Source organism: Symphodus melops (assembly GCF_947650265.1).
Source record: "Symphodus melops genome assembly, chromosome: 22".
Lineage (NCBI taxonomy): Eukaryota > Metazoa > Chordata > Actinopteri > Labriformes > Labridae > Symphodus > Symphodus melops.
In genome coordinates, this window is record NC_136712.1 from 4,428,758 (window position 1) to 4,447,430 (window position 18,673).

Genomic DNA, 18,673 nt, shown 5'->3' on the forward strand with positions numbered 1-18,673 from the left:
GTAGATGGTGCTCACATTAGCAGGAAGTATTTCTCTGTAAAGGAATGAGGCTTTTTAAACTAGAGATTAGACAATTAGATAAACAGTTTGATTTGAGATGCAGAAACTTTGTCATTACAGCAAGTTAGCAGCTCTGCATTTTTTTCATCCTGGAAGGCAGCAGATTTGACATTAATTAAGGGAAATACAGGGTTAAAAACAACATGCCCACACAACGTACAGTCAAAGAAAACGTGGCTCTTTCCACTTGTAAATGAGACTGAATTATACAACTGTGGATTTCATCTTTTCTTGTGCAATATATGTCGGCCATAGCTCCACCGGTTGTGGCTTGCTTTGTAAACCTGTGATGAAAAGCTCCAATATTTAGATTGAGCTTTGAGGGATAAGCGCTGGTATCTGCAATAATTGCCCCGAGTCATGCAAAAGTGTTTGGCTTCTTTATTTTCCATTGCCTCAGCGCGTGGTTAGGAAGTCTGGTTTGTGTCTGTGCTGTGATATGGACACGCTTCCTCAACCATTCCGAGCACACAATCTCCATCAAGATGTGGACAAGAAAAAAAAAAACAACTCTTCCCAACAGATTCCTAAACTTAAAAAGTCACCCAGCATGATTACAGTAACAAATGGTTTGAATTAATGCTGCGTTTGTGTTTTTGTTTGCTTGGCTCGAAGGCAGAGAGGGCGACATGAAGCCATTAGTTTCTGTCACTTTACTGCTACACACCTCAGTGTGTTCACCTGCATTTTTATTCCACACGTTCCTACATGATGAATCGTCCTCAGCACGTTTTCTTCTACACTTTGGTTCATTCGGCTGGAAGCACCAGAGTAACAAAATCCAAGGAATTTTCTAGTAAATCTGATTAAAACATGCTGGAAAAAATGTTAGTTAGAAGATGTTTGCAATGAAGTTGCAGGTCTACAAAAGTAATCAGTAAAAACTCATTTTCACTGTCTTTAAAGATCTAAAAATGGTCCTGATTGCTGGTTGTCATTGATTCCTGATGCGTTGCATGTGCTTCTCCAGCCTGCAAATCATCCATAAATAAGGAATTAGATTTTGGCATCTGCTGTCACAGGGAAAGATACTCTCCAGCTGCTCATTTTTTATTTCCACTATGGCCTAATCTCTCTCCTCAACCATCTCCCTTACTTCAATTTTCAAACCCAACGACACACGGAGCAGATTTGGATGAGCAGAAACCCTCCTCAGTCAGTCGGCGTGGGGTTCGTCGGGGACAAACAGCAGCAGGGCTTTCTCTGCGATGACAAACGTCACAGTAAAGAGAGCTCAAGTCTGTCGCTTAAACAAAGACAAACACTCTCAGCTAGAAAAAGAGACCAACGATTTGTCGTGGGTGCTTCAAGGATACAGAGACGACTTTCACTTCTGACTGCAGCTTCACAAGCTGCTTTTAAATATCCTGCGCTGCAATGTGTCACGCATATACTTCAGAGTTCAGTAAAGGAGAGTGTGAACAGGCTGACTGATGTGCTGAAATGAAAGGTTCACATATCAAAGAGCAGGATTATTTATTAAAAGTTATTAACGGTTGTGACATGTTAGGTTATTTGAAAACCCAATCTGGAGCCATCTTCTTAAATATGCTGCTTATCTCAGTTTGATATGATTATCAATTTAATATCCTTCATGTTTGGAAGCACCTATTGGTTCTTGTCATTTGAAATATGTTCTTTGTCATCTTCATATTTACTCAGAATGATAAATAAAAGTATTAAAAACTATCATTTTGGACTGTAGATAGAAATATAAACTGTATGATTGCAGTCAGATAAAGAGTCGCTAGGAAACAATGAAAACGGAGCAAAAGTGTGAAAAAAGAAGAAAAGTGTTTCTTTTGTAGGAGTTAATAAAAAAGAAAATCTGTTAAATGAGTGGAAGCACAAACAAAGTCGAACATATAAATGGATAAAAGCATTTGCCTAGCAAGTTGTGGAACTGTACGCTGTGGAAATGTGAATAGATAGAATAGAATATATAGACAGATGGGATTTCCTTGATCATAATGTTTTCTGTGTTGTGCTGACCTGAGTCCTTTAAATCCCTCCTCAAGCTGCTGAAGGAGCAGAAAAGAGTTGAGAATACAAACCTCCTGCAGTAAACTCAACTTGATTATGTGCTTCAGTGTGACATTCTGACTTTATTATGGTGATTACGAAAGCACTGCTCTGAGCTGATCTGCCCACAGCACTGCACAGCAGAAATGATCAATCTAAAAGAGTCGTGTAGTCCGAGATTCAGTTTTAAATACAAAGTTTAGTGTTTTAAAATGATTAATTTGGGGACTTATAATACTAAAACATAATATGTTAGATTGGGAAATACTCTCAGCTTTTTGCTGGCATAAAGTTTGATAAGAAGATGGTAATTCCTGTAGATTTATCTGTAAATCCCCTTTCAAAATAAGAGCGTACAAAAGGTTAAATCATTCTTTATATTACAAAGAAGTGTTATCATGTATTGAACCTTTGTGTCAATCAGATGGCGTATACTTTCACACCTTAACAGAATAAATAACCTCTCTGTTAGGACTCGTACCCGGGCTGCAGGAGAGTGTATCTGCAGAGCTGCTGTCCTTCCTTCCACCTGCAGGAGAAACAGCGCTTCAGTACTTGCTTACTCTTGGATAAACAATTTCATGGGGAAGTGGGCTCCTAATTTAGGCTCCTCGCTGCAAGATTACCCTCCTTTAAAAGCCTTTGACTGGAACATAGCTGTCAAATAAATGAAAATGTGTCAATGGAAAAGCGGCTAATATAACAGCGTATGATTTAATGTGCATTTCAGGTTGCTTGCTGTGCTTAACATTTTCCACTTTACTGCAAACGTGTTAGGGGTTACAAAATGCCTCTTAAAGCTTTCAGAGAGAGGATGGTCTGAATGTTAACATTTGAATAAAATGGAAACTAAGCATGCTTACTTTGAGAATCCATTACAGGACTGCTGAATGGGATTTAGTTTATGTTGGCATGCAAAACAATCAGCGACAACCCCTCGTGCCCCCTCATTCCTCCTCATTTTTTTGCTTCTCAAGTGCAGACAGAAATATGCTAAATATGCAGCAGTGACCCAGGTGCAGAGATTTATTTTTAGTTCAGGTGAAGCCTTAATCTGTCTGTTTGCGCCACCCAGTATCTACAGTACAGGCTGGCACATGCAGAAAGAAGGGAAGAACGTGGATGGGCGTCATATTTTTAAGCAAATAGTTCCACAAGCACGCACATAGTTTCTTTTTATCGATATTTACACGGAATGATTAATTTACCTGAAAGTCAGTGCACCCTTGGGAGGCTTTACGCACACAAATCTACCCCCCTAAGGCCTGCACCCTTCAGTAAAGCGAACTTATAGCGCTATTATCCTCACATAGAATTAGCTTTCTGACAGTTCAGCAGCTGTACATCACCGCACAGGGAGAAAGCTCCTCGCACAGTGAGGTAATGGATGACCTGAACTGAGACTTAGGGTGTTTTTGTGGTCACAGGAAACAGGGAAGTATCGAGGTGTGCAGGAGGTTTCACTGTTTCTTTTTTAATCATAACATCAAAAGTACAAGAAATAAAGCTGTAAATTATATTATGGTGTCCTCAATCTCCCCAGTACCTTAAAAAGACGAGTATTCATTAGCATGTGTGAGATGAGATGAACCAGCAGTCTCTTTTTTTTTTTGAACAGAGCTGGTTGGCTGAGTCATGCAGCGCCTAAGGGAGTCAGTCTGAGAGGTGGATTTGGGTGGGAGGCTTTAATCTTCAACAAAGTCTTCTGCAATATTTTGCAGTCAGACTGTGTGGAATTATTTAAACTGTAAAGGATAAACCCCACATTTTACACCTCAACATATTATGTTGCCGATGTGAACACTATTTAAGTAGCAATATATTGACAACAAAAACTGATAATCATGATAATAAAGAATTAATGTATTTGAAGGGTAACAAAAGTACTGTGAAACGTTTTAAAAGTAACATACACGAACTTTAAAGGACTTTTACACAGCCTTCATCTAACAGCAGAACTCGATCTTTACTTCGGCTCATTTCGGATTCTCTCGTTAGTTTCCGGACTCCGCCGGTGTGCCAGAGGGCAGAGCACGAGCGCAGCGCCTCACAGGGCTCGAGACAAGCGCCATTCATCAGAGCAGACCGCGAGTACACCTGGTCACATCGAAGAGAGCGTTTTAGTGACTGAAACAGCCCAACGCAGGTGAGTCCGCACTTCAATTCAAACTTTTGCTCGTGTTTTCTCAACTTTAGAAGTCTTTATGTAACTTTTACGCGAGGACAAATCATTAGAGATACCCGTCAGAGTTGCATTTCCAACGCGTTTCAACGCTTATTGTTTACGTTGACGCAAATGACGTAAAGAAACGCCAGGTTTTGAGAAAGTTCCAGAAAAATAAAGTTTGTTGTGGTGTGGCTGACTTTATTGTCTTTCTACCTGTCAACAGCACCCGGGTTAATCACTTGAGGAATGCGGTGCCATTAGGACGAGAGCTGAGAGCTAAAAGTTATTTATCAAAACAAACTTTAAAGAAAGTTTTGATACATTTACAGACATTTAACGGAATAATGGCAACAGGCGGATTTAAGCCAAACGCCACGACAGACTTTTTGGAGGAATGGAAGGCAAAACGGGAGAAAATGAGAGCCAAAATGCTGGGGGACATTGCGGCAGCGACTGGTGCGCCCTTGGGTGCCAGCAACACTAACAGCAGCAATAACAGCAGCCGCCACGCTGCTCCACCACCGGGCAACGAGCTCACAAACAACCTGGAGCGAACCGCCTCCGCTGGAAACTTCCGCCCGTCCTCCCCTCTGGTTCGGTCCTCCTCCGGCACGGCACTAAAGAGACCCGATGAGGAAACGCAGCACCCCGCCGCCGCCGTCGTCGTCACACCGGGGAGCAACCTGAAGAAGGCCCCGCCTCAACAAATGGAGATGGCTCAGTGCGGGTCCCCAGACTCCAGCCCCATGGCGTGTAATAACAGTGACAAGGAGAGTCCATCACCCAGCAAGGTGAAGGAGAAGAACAGCAGCGGCCCCAGTGCCAGGAAGGGGAAAGGGCAGATCGAGAAGAGGAAGCTGAGGGAAAAAAGGAGATCAACAGGTGTTGTCAGCATACCATCCAATGAGGTGAGTCAACCCAACATGTTTAATGTAAATTTGACACTTTGAATGGTTTCAGACACTTTATCCTGGCTGACATCTCCGCAGGGGGTTCCCTTTTAAAGGTAATGTTCAGGTCCAGGATCGTTTTATGCTTCACAGACAGATTTGACCGTTTCTGTTTTATGCAGAAGAGCTGAGGTGCATTTGCTGTCATTTAAGAGATAAAAAAAAGGACTAAGAAGTAGAATTTTAACATTTTTTTCAAAACTTCTGTTGAATTAATTTGAAAAATAAGGATAAAAAAGAAGATAAAGTTAGGAGTCTGACAAAAGTATTAAAAAGGAACATTTTAAAGTCAAAGATGAAAACGAATGATGAATAATATAATTTATTTAATCTAAAGCTTTTGTATTGTTCTTAGAAGAGACTAATGACAATCAATTAATTCCTAAGCCCATTATTATGCTCCTGAAATATTTCACAGCATATTCCCAGACAGTAACCTTGTCTGGACAGACTGGGGGAAGTTACAATAATACAAGATAAACAAATCTGCAAAATGTTAGTAAATTGTACCTCATCTCCCTTTGTGCTTTTTTCTGCAACTTTGTGTTTTTTTTTTTTGCTGCTGCCTGTCTTGGCCAGTTCTCCCTTGATAAAAGAGGTTCTTAATCTCAATGGGAAAAAAACGGCTTAAATAAAAATAAAAACCTCTTGAGTCACATTTAGATGGCCTGCCACCACAGACACATGTACCAAATGTTATCCTGTTACATTTGTGATGGGCTTATATCAGCTCCCAGGATTGGTCTCTTCGATGTTTCAGTCAGAAATCGTTTAAACTTGTGCTCATATGTGTAACTATTAAATCAATATCTGGACATCCAAACAGAGGCAGACGTACAGCAGCCAGTTGACCGTGCGTCTGTGGTGCACGGTGACAAATAACTTTGGAAAGGCATCTTTTTAAGTTTGTGTTTGTTGCCCCCCCTACACACACACACACACATACACACACACACACACACACACACACACACACACACACACACACACACACACACACACACACACACACACACACACACACACACACACACACACACACACACACACACACACACACACACACACACACACACGTTTATAACTTTATTCATGCCAGGTTTCTTCTGAACAACTTGGACGACATGCTGGAACACGTTCTCACTCAAACACACTTTCCCTGCCTTACTGTAGATCCGTCAGTATTTCACATATAAAAAAACAAAAACAAAGCAGGGCTGCTGTCCAGAAGTGTCCAAATTCCTCCCATACATGTGTCTGGTTTAATCGACCCTCCGTGGCGAGAGAAATGTAAGCAGTGCTCAGATGTGGGAAAGGAGGGCGAGAGAGAGAGAGAGAGAGAGAGGAGGAGGGGGGGGGGTTGTCTGCTGCTGGTGGCTGCGGTTGGAGTGCTCATTGTTATTGAATTAAAATCGTGTCACACTTGCCTGTTCCTGGTTCAGACACATGCAGGAACTCTGATATGAGGCTGTGCCTAGACAACAAGCACTCTTATTTTCTTTTTGTGTGTAATCATTCACACACACACACACACACACACACACACACTTGACAAAAGCACTCAAATGTAGACGTTTGAATGTAGAAAGTATTCATTTGTAAAGCTGGTGGAGGTTTAATACATGTAAAGTGCTGCTTCCCGTACTCCCTTCTATCCCTCAAACCCGGTGCCCTCAGGGAAACACAACTTTGGAGTTTGACCAGTTCCTCGGTTGGCGCTCCACATCCTGTTATTAGGCGCTCAGCAGTGCCGAGCAAAGCCGTTTGAAAACTGGTCACATGCCAGGCTGTAATGCTGCGCTTCAGCACTCCGGGCCAGGCCAGATATGTTAGATGGAGCCCATAGGCAGCTGATTATCGAGTAAAGTGAGCGGACAGACTATTACCCGCGGGGTGGGGGGGGGCCATCTGATGGAGTGGTGAGCTGATTTGTGTTTGTGTGGCAGAGGGAAATCACTGGAAGCTTTGATCTGCACTGCAGTGCTCTGGCTTCAGTACAGTTTGTTGGAATTTCCCCGAGTCGGCTGCTTATCTGTGAGATAGCAAAGCATGCTCGTTGGAGTCCACTGAACGTGTAGCGATAAAGGTGTCCAATCAAAAACACCAAATGAGCAGGTGCACTTTCAGTTGAAGTTATGTAACAGTCAGTAAGTCATGAACTATGATTACACTGCAATAAGGAAAGTCTGAGGGTGGTAACTATGGATACACATTTTTTTTTGGCCTTTTTGCCTTTATTGATAGAGGGAGGACAGTGGATAGAGTCGGAAAGGGGGAGAGAGAGTGGGGAGAAACATGCGGGAAATGGGCCACAGGCCGGACGCGAACCCGGGCCGCCCGCGCGCGAGGACTGAGCCTCAATACGTGTACTGCCGCTGCGCCACCGGCGACCCCTGGATACACATTTTAAATGATTAGATATTGGAATTCACTCAGACTTGACCTAAATGTGGTTCGTTTTATTTCTTTTTTCAAGCTTTTTGATTTGATGCGACCGCCTCATAGTGTCTGCTAACTGTTGCTATTGTTGAAGGTCTCACGATGGCCAACTTTCTGTTACATCCTCAAAAGCACTGTTGACTCTGTTCCAGGAAATATCATTAGTCGTATCGTAGAGAGGTTCCGGACTTAGGTGACCTCGACCCCGTGGGCCCCTGAGCCTTTGGGAAGAATTGCTGTTCAGTCATCCATGTCAAGAAAAACAGTGATACGAGACCAGATTTAACAACGGATACGGCCCCTTACTTAAACAGTCGATTTGATTTTCGGGGGCTGGTAGATTAGGGGTTCGTGCGTGCGCCCTGTACGGAGGATTGCAGAGTTAATATTTCAGCCTTTCGACACTAAAATCTGAGGTTCGGCTGAGTGTGGCTATCAACACCATGTTCCAGTTTGAAGATCACAGCTCTAATAACGGAAGCTTTTAATCTCTCAATTGCAGCTCTTCAAGTTTTTGGAAAATCAGAAAAGAAGCATTAATGAAGATATTTATTCCTCTCGTCAGATGTTTACCTTCCTCCCCCCTGTCGCAGACCAAACTATGCAAATGAAGCCTCCCCTCACACAAACTCCCTTTTGTGGTGTGAATATGAGGGGACACATGTGATTAGAGATGCCTGGGATTGTGTCCCCCGCTCGTTCTACGGCGCATAATAGCTGCTGAACAGGATCCCAGAGAATCAGGGGAACCCAATCTTCTGCCCGTTGAGGCCATAATGGCTCGATAAAAGCCTCATACTTTTACTGAAGAATGGACAGCGCCGACCCGTACGACCTCCTGCGCCCTGGGAAGGTGTCTCCTTTCCGTCACCCTGCCTGCTGCCTTAGAATTGAGTGGATTGTTGTTGACACTGACCTTTGACCTCATGCTTATACTACAGAGGAATGTGGAAACGAATGCGACAGTGTGAGGTGGGAGGCTGAGCATCACCGCGTGGGCCCCCCTAGAAAAATGTTTTGGGTGGTGATGTAAGCATGTTTCCCGTCGGACACGCTTCATGCTGTCTGATGGTGATTCATTCTTATGACCCCCCCCCCCCCCTCGCAGACGGCGTTCATTCCATGTGGATTCTCTGAAGCTGCTGCCTGCGAGTGTGGAGCCTCACAGATATCTGTCTGCTGCGTCACTGAAGAGGTCAACGGGTTCAACATCCCATACAGTGCCGAGCACTCGGGCAGTTAACACTCTGCTGATACGAGGGCATGCCAGACAACAACGCTCCTTGTTTAGCCTGATCCTCGTCACTCTCGCTGTTTTATAGTTTAATATCTTTTATGGAAACGTATGTACTACATACATTCTCTCACTCAGTGTTCAAGCATGTATTTATGTTGTGAAATCTTCCACACACAATGAAACATACCCCTGAATGAGACGCCTCCACGCAGGCTTGCTGTGGTACTTTTTCCTTCTTTAACAACAGGTGGCATTCAGTGCATGCTGAAAAGCTCAATCCAGACTAATTGAAGCTGTCACGTCCTTTACTTCGGACCAGTGTAAATGAGTAAATGCGTGTTGTTTTTCTGTGAAGCTTTACGCCTCGCTGAGTTGGGAACTCTGTCGTCCGCCTGCTGTGGCACAAATAAGCAGATGACTTTAAATCAAACGCCCCTGTCTTGTTTGTGCTCCGATGTGTTTATGCTCTGTTTTATTCAGTGCTGGAGGTCAGTGATGGGTGAAGTAATAACTGTTTGTTTGGAGATAGTTATGCCAAGAGCACATTTTGGACAACATTAGATCATGTGTCACCCCAGTGCGGCTGGAGAGAACGCATGGTTTCATCCTGGTTTAATGAAGTACATGTTAACGTGTGCATCATGTTGCACGTCTTAAAGAAGAGCGATACGGAAGAAATTAACCTCAGTCTGTGCTTCACAGCTGTGCAAGTGAATGCAAGAATGTTAATTTGCATGACGTGGAGACGTGTTTTACTCGCTGTTAAAACCTTCTCCAAACAAGGGCACATCATCACAGCAAATACCTCAGGGATTTACTCATGCACTTAAGTCTGCACAGAGCTATTTGGGCATTGTGTTTTCTTTTCACTTGTTAGTTGAACAACAGGAATGCAAAACTCTTTAATTACAACGTTGTGTGTCAGAAAGTGAAGTTTGCCAAGCTGACTCGTTGGACTGTTTTTTTTTTTTGTTTTTTTTTTACGAGCGGCCACCGTCACTGGAAACGTTTCAAAAAGAGTGACGAACAAAAGTCCCAGTTGAGCTGCTCTGAGAAATTCATGGGAAATCCGGAGGAGGAAGAAAGTGTTGCTCGTCCTCTCCTGCGATGAAGGCATTACCAGCTTGTCCCTTTTTTCCCCATACAGACACCTGAGGGCTCTGTCAGCACCTCGTAAAACTCCCAGCCCCCTCGTAACCGGCCGCAATATGTGGTTTGATTCAGTTTGAAGGAATGTAGCATAAACTTTGGTTCCTCTCTTGACTCGATGAGGACCCATACTGCATCATGTCGCTTAAAAAGAGCGAAAAGAGAAGAGAAGGTGATATTACAGACTACACACAAAACTAGTTAGCTCACCTTCTTACCAGGCGGACTCTGTCGTTTCTCCCCTTGCTCTTTTCTATTTCCTTTTCCCCACCAGATCAAAACTCCTCAGTGAAGGCAGAGTTATCAGCTGTTTGTTTTTTTTTATCTCGTGTTTATTTGTCTCAACATGATGCAGACACAAACAACTTTATGAGCAGTGACATACACAAACTAACAACCAGTCTGTGTCATTGATTATCAAGTTTTTATTTCTTCTGCTTCCACACCTCAAACGTGTGCATAACTGCATCCTCTACTTACGCTTGTTCAATACACAAAATGAAAACTGAGAAGTTTAAATTGTCAATGACAGTTTGCATCAGATGTAGAAAGCCCCCGTAGTGTTACAGCTGGCTGTTACCACATTGTGAAAGGACACTTGTGTCCTCTTGTTGCATTCACTTTTCCATGCAACGGCATCAAGTCATTAGTGCCTGAAACATCAGCTTTAGTTTCTGTTGGAAAAAAAAATCCTGAAGAAATTAATCTGGAAAAAAAAAAATCAAAATTTCAATCAAAATTTAAAGCAGGAACAAACAGTTTCTGTGTCTGTTATTGGCCTTGGCATCAAAGAGGCATACTGAGTCAGATCGTCCCTTTCTGCTGGATATTTACTGTTGGAATTTGCTGATATTTGCACGTTTAGTTCAGAGTCCTATTTTCTCCAGGTCACCGCTCTTCAGTTATGGCTGTTACGGGTTTGCTGTGGAACAGATTGTAGATGATTACCAAAGTTCCCCCCGCTGCCCGGCGTGCATGAATCCAGAATGCACAGTCATGCCAAACCTGTCCTGACGTCGCATGCACCCATCTCGTGAAGAATTGAGAGCGAGCCATCCTTTCCCCCCCGAGGGCCCTCGCCGTCTCCTCTCCGCTCAGCAGTCAGATCCCAAAAAATCTGCTCAGCTGAGTCGAACATTGTCTGCCTCCGCATGACGGATGACCATTGCTCCTTAGCTGTTGTGTGACTTGATTGCTTTCTTTGTGGCTAATATTTAACTACATATGCACAGCACACCAGTTTCCTCTACTGCCTTTGTTTGTATCACTGTTTTCAAGCCTCTAATTAGAGCAGAAACGGTTGATCATGCTGAATTTGCGTCGGTCAGATGTCATGGAGGCTGAGCTGAACAAACTGGTTAAACGTAGTGTGCAGCATAACCCATGTAAATATTTAACCAAATCTACTTCGACGATGTTTTTCCCCTGGAGACGACCCAGTCAGAGTGAATCTTCCTGTCCTCGTCTGACCCTCAAAGCCCAGAAAGTTCAAGTGAAGCCGACCTTATTCAGCATGCGTGCACCCTACATTCACTTTGAATTTGCATAGTTTTTTTTAGAATAACATTTCTAAAATTGCCTATCTGGTATTTTTCCTTCCTCATTACCAGCACTCACGCTGAGAGCGTAAGCATGATTTGGTGTGTGTTGTTGTAACTGACATGTAGCTTGTAGAAATGTACAGTCCTAATAGTTGGACGCATGCTGTGATAATCCCTTCCCTGCTTATGCTTTCGGGGAACACGTTCTTCCCCCGTCGTATGGATGTTGTTCCTTTGTTTTAGCTTTCGGATGTGTTGCTAGTTTGACAGCATGCAGACGCACACGGGGGGGTTGAGCCACAGCGTCATGGATCAGAAGAGTCGGTGGGTGTGTGAAGTGATTTTGTGTGTCTGTAAGCGATTTGGACATTCCTGCGTGTTTGCTGACGCCTGTGGGGAATATGTGAGTTGGCTCTAATCAGGCCAATCGGGATGATCAGGCATCTGGGAGTCTTATCTGTTTGTGTTCGTTAAAGTCACGTATAGACCTCAGTCTTCTTTTTCAACTCTATTTTAAATTTTGGTGATCATTTGGTCAGCACTGCTGTCTGCAGCAGGGGAAGAATTCAAAACTCTACTACTGGGCCGGAGCTTAAGAAACATGAGCTCGATCACATGCATCAAGGTCATGATTTTATCTGACCCTCAATAATAGCATCATGACTCAGCCATTCAATATATTTAATATCAGTTTAATGTTGTTCTGGACTCGGTGTGCTCGGAGAAGAAAAAGAAAGCCCTCAACGATTCATCACATCTGTTTCAGGTTGATACTCAGACCGACTCTGAGAACAGACGAGATGAACGAGAACATGCAATTCGCAGTCGTCCGCTCACTCTGCCATTTTATGACATGAGGGACAACAAGCCTCGGTAATATTTGTATGAGTGAATGCACAGCGACAGTCTGATTCTGTCTGCAGTCCAACAGGTTCCACACGCCGGCTCAGAGTGTTACGTCACCACGGATCCCTCACGGACGGCTTTCTCTCCCGATCTTCATCTCTGTTTGCAGACGAGGTGGTCTCACAGCCCCCGCCTGCACCTGAGCTGAACAATCATCACTTCCTTCTGCCTCAGTTCAGAGGGAACGGGAAAGACAGACAGAGGAATGTTGGCGGCTTACGCTGATGTTTTTGAGTCTCTCCTGTGTTTTGTTTGGAAACGTTTAAGTCTCATGTCTTTACCGAGGAGAGCTCAAACTGAACTTCAAGACAAAAATAAATAAATCCATTTGAACTTGAATGCTGCTCTTGGCGCGTGTGATGCCCTTAAACGAAAACAAATTGGCTTTATTAGAATAAGACACATGAGGATTTATTTGGTAATTTAGAAGGAAGTGAAAATATTTTCAACACCAGTGGATTGATTTAACTTGGACTTTGCGACAGATTTATTAAATATAGATGTGTGTCTGTTTGAACAACGGCACACAGGCCACAGAAAGTCACACTTCAAAAGGACACCGTATTGGAAAGACAGCTCAGTGAAACAGCTGAGGAATAAATATGTGGTTCCCAAGAGCCAAACGCTCTCAGCCTTGATCTTTAAGCCTTTTCTTTCCAACAAAGGAGCCCGAAAGCTGCTCGAGTCGAGAGAAGGGGCTACTGGTTAGGAAGCTCATGCCTTGAAGCTGAAGTGTCTCTGTGTTTGTGTGTTTACCGAGGCAGCGTGCCGGTTTGACACCCAACACACAACACTGAAGAAAGCCTTCTTAAACTGAACCATCCTCAAAATGCCTCCTTTTCTCAGTCCAGCTCTCTCTTCTTATTCTCAGGTAAATGAATTCTGGCTTTTTGTTTTGATGCTCTGTTTTTATAACAGAAGTGAGTGCTACATTTTCAACTCTTTCGCAACTTTATTTCTCACTTCGTGGCAGCTTGCAACCAAACAAAACTCTGAACTCTGTTTGATTTTTCTCCTGAGTACATTTCATGATGTTTCCAAAATAGTCTAACCAAAAAGCTGCACCATGAGGGATCCTGATGCTTCTTCGCTACATCAGACGCCTGGAAATGAGTGTGAAGAGCCGTTGCTACGGTTTGAGTTATTATTGGGTCAGACCTGCTTTAAAGCAAACAAAACAAGATCCGTATCACTTCCGCCTCGCTCAAACGATGATGCCAGCATGTGTCACTGCGTTTTTAAACCAGTCACGTCTGACTCTTATTAACCTCTGCTTTGTTTACCCTGTGTGTTTCTGCATCTGCTGCTGCTGCTGCTGCTGCTGTGTTCATGGTGTTAACCTCATTTTAATATTCAGGTCATCAGCTGTTTTTGACCTAGAATATTCTTCACTTTGTCAACAAACAAACGGGAGTTTTCTGGAACATAATCAGGTACAAACTGATAATAACACTACGCATCCCGTTTGTCTGTTTTTCCCTCCTTAAACCCGTCTTCACACACACGCTGCCTTTAAACTGATGACTTCTGCACATTAGAAATAAATTTAAAATGCCGTCATGGTTGAAGAGGATGGTGAAATAACAGAGCAGAGACTTTAGACCCTTGATTTGTGTTTACCCTCATCTCTGACCTTCACTCACCTGCACCCAATTAGCACCTGCTTTCACTCTCATCACGCAGAATTATAGCTGCCATGATTTGAGTAATTAAATATTTAAATGAAACATCAGTCCACGCCATCACCTTTTAAGGTGGCTGGCTCTCAATTAACTCAATTAATGCAAAATCCGATTAATGTTAAGAGCCAAGGTCACTAACAATGTTTTTAAATTCTCGCCACTCATAAAGTGAATGTGCTGAACTTGTGCTAACCATTTATTAAGCTCAAGTTGAAAACAGCTAAAAGACAAGTCAGCTAAAATGTATCATCTGTGCATTAGTCAGCATTGTGAGCATGCACTCGGTGATGCCACAGCGGCTGAGAGGGTTGAATAGCTCTTGATAAGCTGAAATACAAGCTCCCATTACAGCAAACAAAGAAGTCAGAAAAAATCCGAAAGATGGAAACGGGGCACTGAGTACCCATCCATTAAGGGTGGGACAAAATATCAGTAGAGGAATATAAATTATGGTAAATACATGGTCTGACTTTCTACTTCACTCTCAGTAGTGCAGACGTGGACGACTCGGTGGAGAACAACTCGTTACGAAAGTTTGAGCAGAGCACAGATGGAGCGTGTAATTTCCTCCATGTTTGTTTCCTCGGGGGGGGGGGGGGGTCGGTCCACTCACCCCTTTAATTTAGCATCTTCTGAGCTTTGAGCTGTAAACTGTTGACTGATCTCATCACACCAAAAGGATCCTCCAGACCCCTGGGCGACAGGCTTACATTTATTAATTCTCTTTGAATACTTCTGTGTGCTTGTTTTTTTTTTCCTGTTATTTTCTCCTCACTTGCATGTTTGATGCTCGGACTGATTTTTTCCCCTCCGGCCTCAAAAACAAACCCAAAGTGAAAGTTAAAAAAGACAGATGTAGAAGAGTTTCATATTCAGAGAAAAGCGATGCAGGGCCGAGATTTTTCCCCCAAACGGTTTCTTGTATCCCTCTCTCCTGTGCGGGTCTTAACCTCTGCCTGTGGCTCCTAAAAGATTCATAGCCAATGAAACTTCTCAGCACAGCGTGACAGATAGGTTTTTCATCTGAAGCCACCCTGCTTGTGATTGTATGCTTTTTTTTTCCTTCCGTACGACACAAACCCCCCTTTTTATTTCCTACCAGCGGTTCTTTATTTTTATTTTCGTCTGGTCTCTTTCTCTCTGATTCATTTTTCTTCTGCCATTTTTTGCCCATGGACGTATCTATGGTTTTATTTTCTATTCATCCTGTCCTTCTCCAATGCTAATAGAAAAATCTTGCCTGTCCTCAGCTGCGTCCTCAAACACCTCATTAGTAAGTCGGACCTTGAGCCTGCATGCATCCATACTGATGTGTTTGCATTCACAGATTTCAGGCTTGAAGCTCATAAGTAAACATGAGGTATAGCTGGGGAATGTGGCCTGTGTGCCCTCTCCCCTCTCTCTCTCTCTCTCTCTCTCTCTCTCTCTCTCTCTCTCTCTCTCTCTCTCTCTCCCTCTCTCCCTCTCTCTCTCTCTCTCTCTCTCTCTCTCTCTCTCTCTCTCTCTCTTTCTCTCTCCCTCTCCCTCTCTCCTCAGCTCTATTTTTCTCCCCTTCGCCATTGTTGGTCCAGTAGAGAATACGGAGCTGCTCAGGCCAGGATGAATGACCCGATGTCACCAGCTCTGCTTTTCCATGAGGCCGGATTCATCTCTGTCATGTCAGTCTGAAAGGTCACACAATCAGCAAACAGTCGTCGGCCGGCTGTTATCTAGAGGACAGAAAGAGAACTCTGGGAAATGTTACTGAATGTAAACCAGATACGTCAGAGTGCTACAACTTCATATTAGTCCCAGTGATCTAAATGCACCACACAGCTATAGTATTTGACTTTTTACATTCAACTGCACCGGCCTTATCACAGACTCAGCCTGTCTGAATATGTAGCTGAAGTGACCGTATTTGAAGCAGGTTGAATAAAAGGAGCTTCAAATCTGTGTGACAGAAAAGGTTATGCCTTTATTTCCAGGCACGACTGCCAGATGCTGGCTGTGAGACTTTTCTCTGACCTTGTTCACATACTCATTTATCCTGAAAGTGCTTGAATATTACTCCTAAAAAGCAGGACGACCACTTTATAAAGTTTTTTACTTCATTCAACGGTCGACAAACACTATCCTGGAACTACAAACATAAACCCACATTTCTTGCCTTCAGGACCTTTGATTTGGGATGTGAAGACTTTTTCTGGTCAGAAAAAACTTAAAATTATTACTTTAATATGTAGGCCAGTTTATTGTTGTCTTAAGCTGTAACAAAGCCACTATTTGGGCTCCAGTTCATTATAAATGGGCTGGACTGGATCTATCCAGAACCACACCTAGCACATGCATTTAGACGTTAGCCTAGCAAGGAGGACTGAATGCTGCCTCTGCTAGCATGCTAATGTTAGCTTAACTTGGGAAACCAATATGACAGTGTTAACCTGCAGAGTCACTGGCATTGTAAATAGTGATGGATTTTGTTGTTGAAGATGTGATGAGCCTGTTCTATTACAAATGAAACCGATGACACAGTTTGGACGGCTTTATCGGCGCTCCATCCAAAGACAGCTGGACTTGATTGGAAACCTTGAAGACGTATCATCTCTCCTCTGAAAAGCTTCTTCAGTTCTGAACCAACATTTAATTTAGAACTGAAGAAGCCTTTCAGAGGAGAGGTGGCACAAGATCTCCAATCAAGTCCTGTTGCCTTTGGATCAAGCTTTAATTAACCTCACTGACCTCAACGACTACGACCTGACAGACAACTTTAGCTGGTTTCATACATTTCTCTGTTTTGACTGTTTTCTGAGATCTGGTCTGAATTTAAATGTTTAATTGACAAGGAAATAAGTCACTGGGTTTGTTATTGTTTTCATGAGAGTGCAGTTTACATGTCTAACTGATTCACTTGCTCGCTACCTCTCGTTTGAGATTTACTGTTTGATGGCCCGTTGCCACGTAGATTATTAAATGATACACTTTCCTGCTTACTTTCATGAAAATAAGTTGCTCCATCTTTTCTTCAGCAGGAGCTGAAAAAACAACCCCAACATTTGATAAATCAATTTCTTCTGCTTACAGGAGAGCAGCCATCTGATACAGCCAGACTGACAAGTGAAATTGAATTTCTTATTTGCAGTGCTCCTTGTCTCATAGTTCATGGTCTCTTGGCAGAAAAAAAAAACTATTTACATTCTGCATGCTTTTGTACTGTGATCCAGTTTTTCATTTCCAGGCTCATGTACTCGTGTCAAATCTTGTGCTCGTCTTTGTCGAGGTCGGCAGGAACTGTCAAAGTGAGCCGGGTTTGAATTTGGACCAGATTGAAAGTGTGTGTTGAACAGGCTGTAACCTTTCCCATCCTGTGGTGTGAGCTGCTGGTGGGAGAGTTCAGACTGTGCTTAGCATGACTCATGGTCTGGTTTGGTGTCTGCCAGCGGACAAACACAATGGCCCCTGCGCACAATAGTCCTGCTGGAATGCAAAACATGCTTCAACAGTTTCCGATACTGTATATTGTGTTACTCTGAGAGCAGGCAAGGTGCACAACAAAGCCACAAAAATTCACACAAACACACACGGGCATGGGCGCCATGACCTAATTTTTTCAGTGACACAAACTATGATTGAAGAGAATCCAATAAAATAGAATTTTCTGGAAACGATTTGTCGTCTCGGCCTACTTTTAGTGAAAAAAAGATTTTCTAAGTGGGAGCTGGATGAAAATATTTTATCGTCTTCCAGCATGTAGAGAAAAATGCAGAGAGAACTCCCTTGATTCCCCGTTAGCCTCATTACCAACTGTTGTTATTGTTTGGATTGAGAGCCCCCTGCTGGTGGATTTTACATTCTGTGCGTTTAAACGTAACCCCGGGCTTTTACACAAATGTCAGAACATTTTATTTCAATAAAGCGTCGTAAAAACAATAAACAGAAGTGGAGAGAACTGAGCCACCTCCCTCCCATCTTAGCTTCAAACATCAGTTTGTTCAAACCAACCATCGAGTGGCTAAACTGTAAATCTTTATGCTTTAAATACTCCGCCACTTCAGCATGTAAATGGTTCTTTAATATTTAATTTGAAACAACAGTCTTACATCCTTTTAAAGACTCCATGTGTTTCCTCTCAGGAACAGTCAAGTTTACTCTCATGAAAGCATTCTCCAAGGATTAGAGCTGTAGATGACGGGGTCACAGTACCATAGTTGTGAGTGTGCGTGCCCCATGTATGCATGCGCCCCGGGTTCAAATCCGACCTGTCGCTCCTGTACCGCATGTCATTCCGCACTCTCTCCCTCCCTCTTTCACTCATCTAGCTCTAAAATAAATCTTAAAAAAAGACTTTCAGAAATAAAATGCTCCATTGGCCCATAAATCATTTAATGGTACATGATTTTAATGAATATCTTTTTTTTTTGTTGATATTAAAACTTGCCTAAACAGGAAGTGTATTCAAGAGACAGAGCCGATCCTCTGATGTCAGTGCCTGGAAGTCGAGCTCCTCTGAGACCTGTGGCACATTCACAAACATCTTGATT

General features: G+C 43.1%; 1 protein-coding gene across 1 annotated transcript in view; it reads left to right on the forward strand.

Annotated features, from left to right (window-relative positions):
• Positions 1–4,074: 4,074 nt before the first annotated feature.
• The window catches only part of pawr (PRKC, apoptosis, WT1, regulator), a 51,245-nt gene continuing 36,646 nt past the window's right edge, over positions 4,075–18,673 (forward strand). The window contains exons 1-2 of the mRNA XM_079334998.1: positions 4,075–4,228; positions 4,473–5,157. Coding sequence (XP_079191124.1) covers positions 4,594–5,157 — 564 coding nt within the window. The 5' untranslated portion in view covers positions 4,075–4,228; positions 4,473–4,593. The remainder of the gene's footprint in view (positions 4,229–4,472; positions 5,158–18,673) is intronic.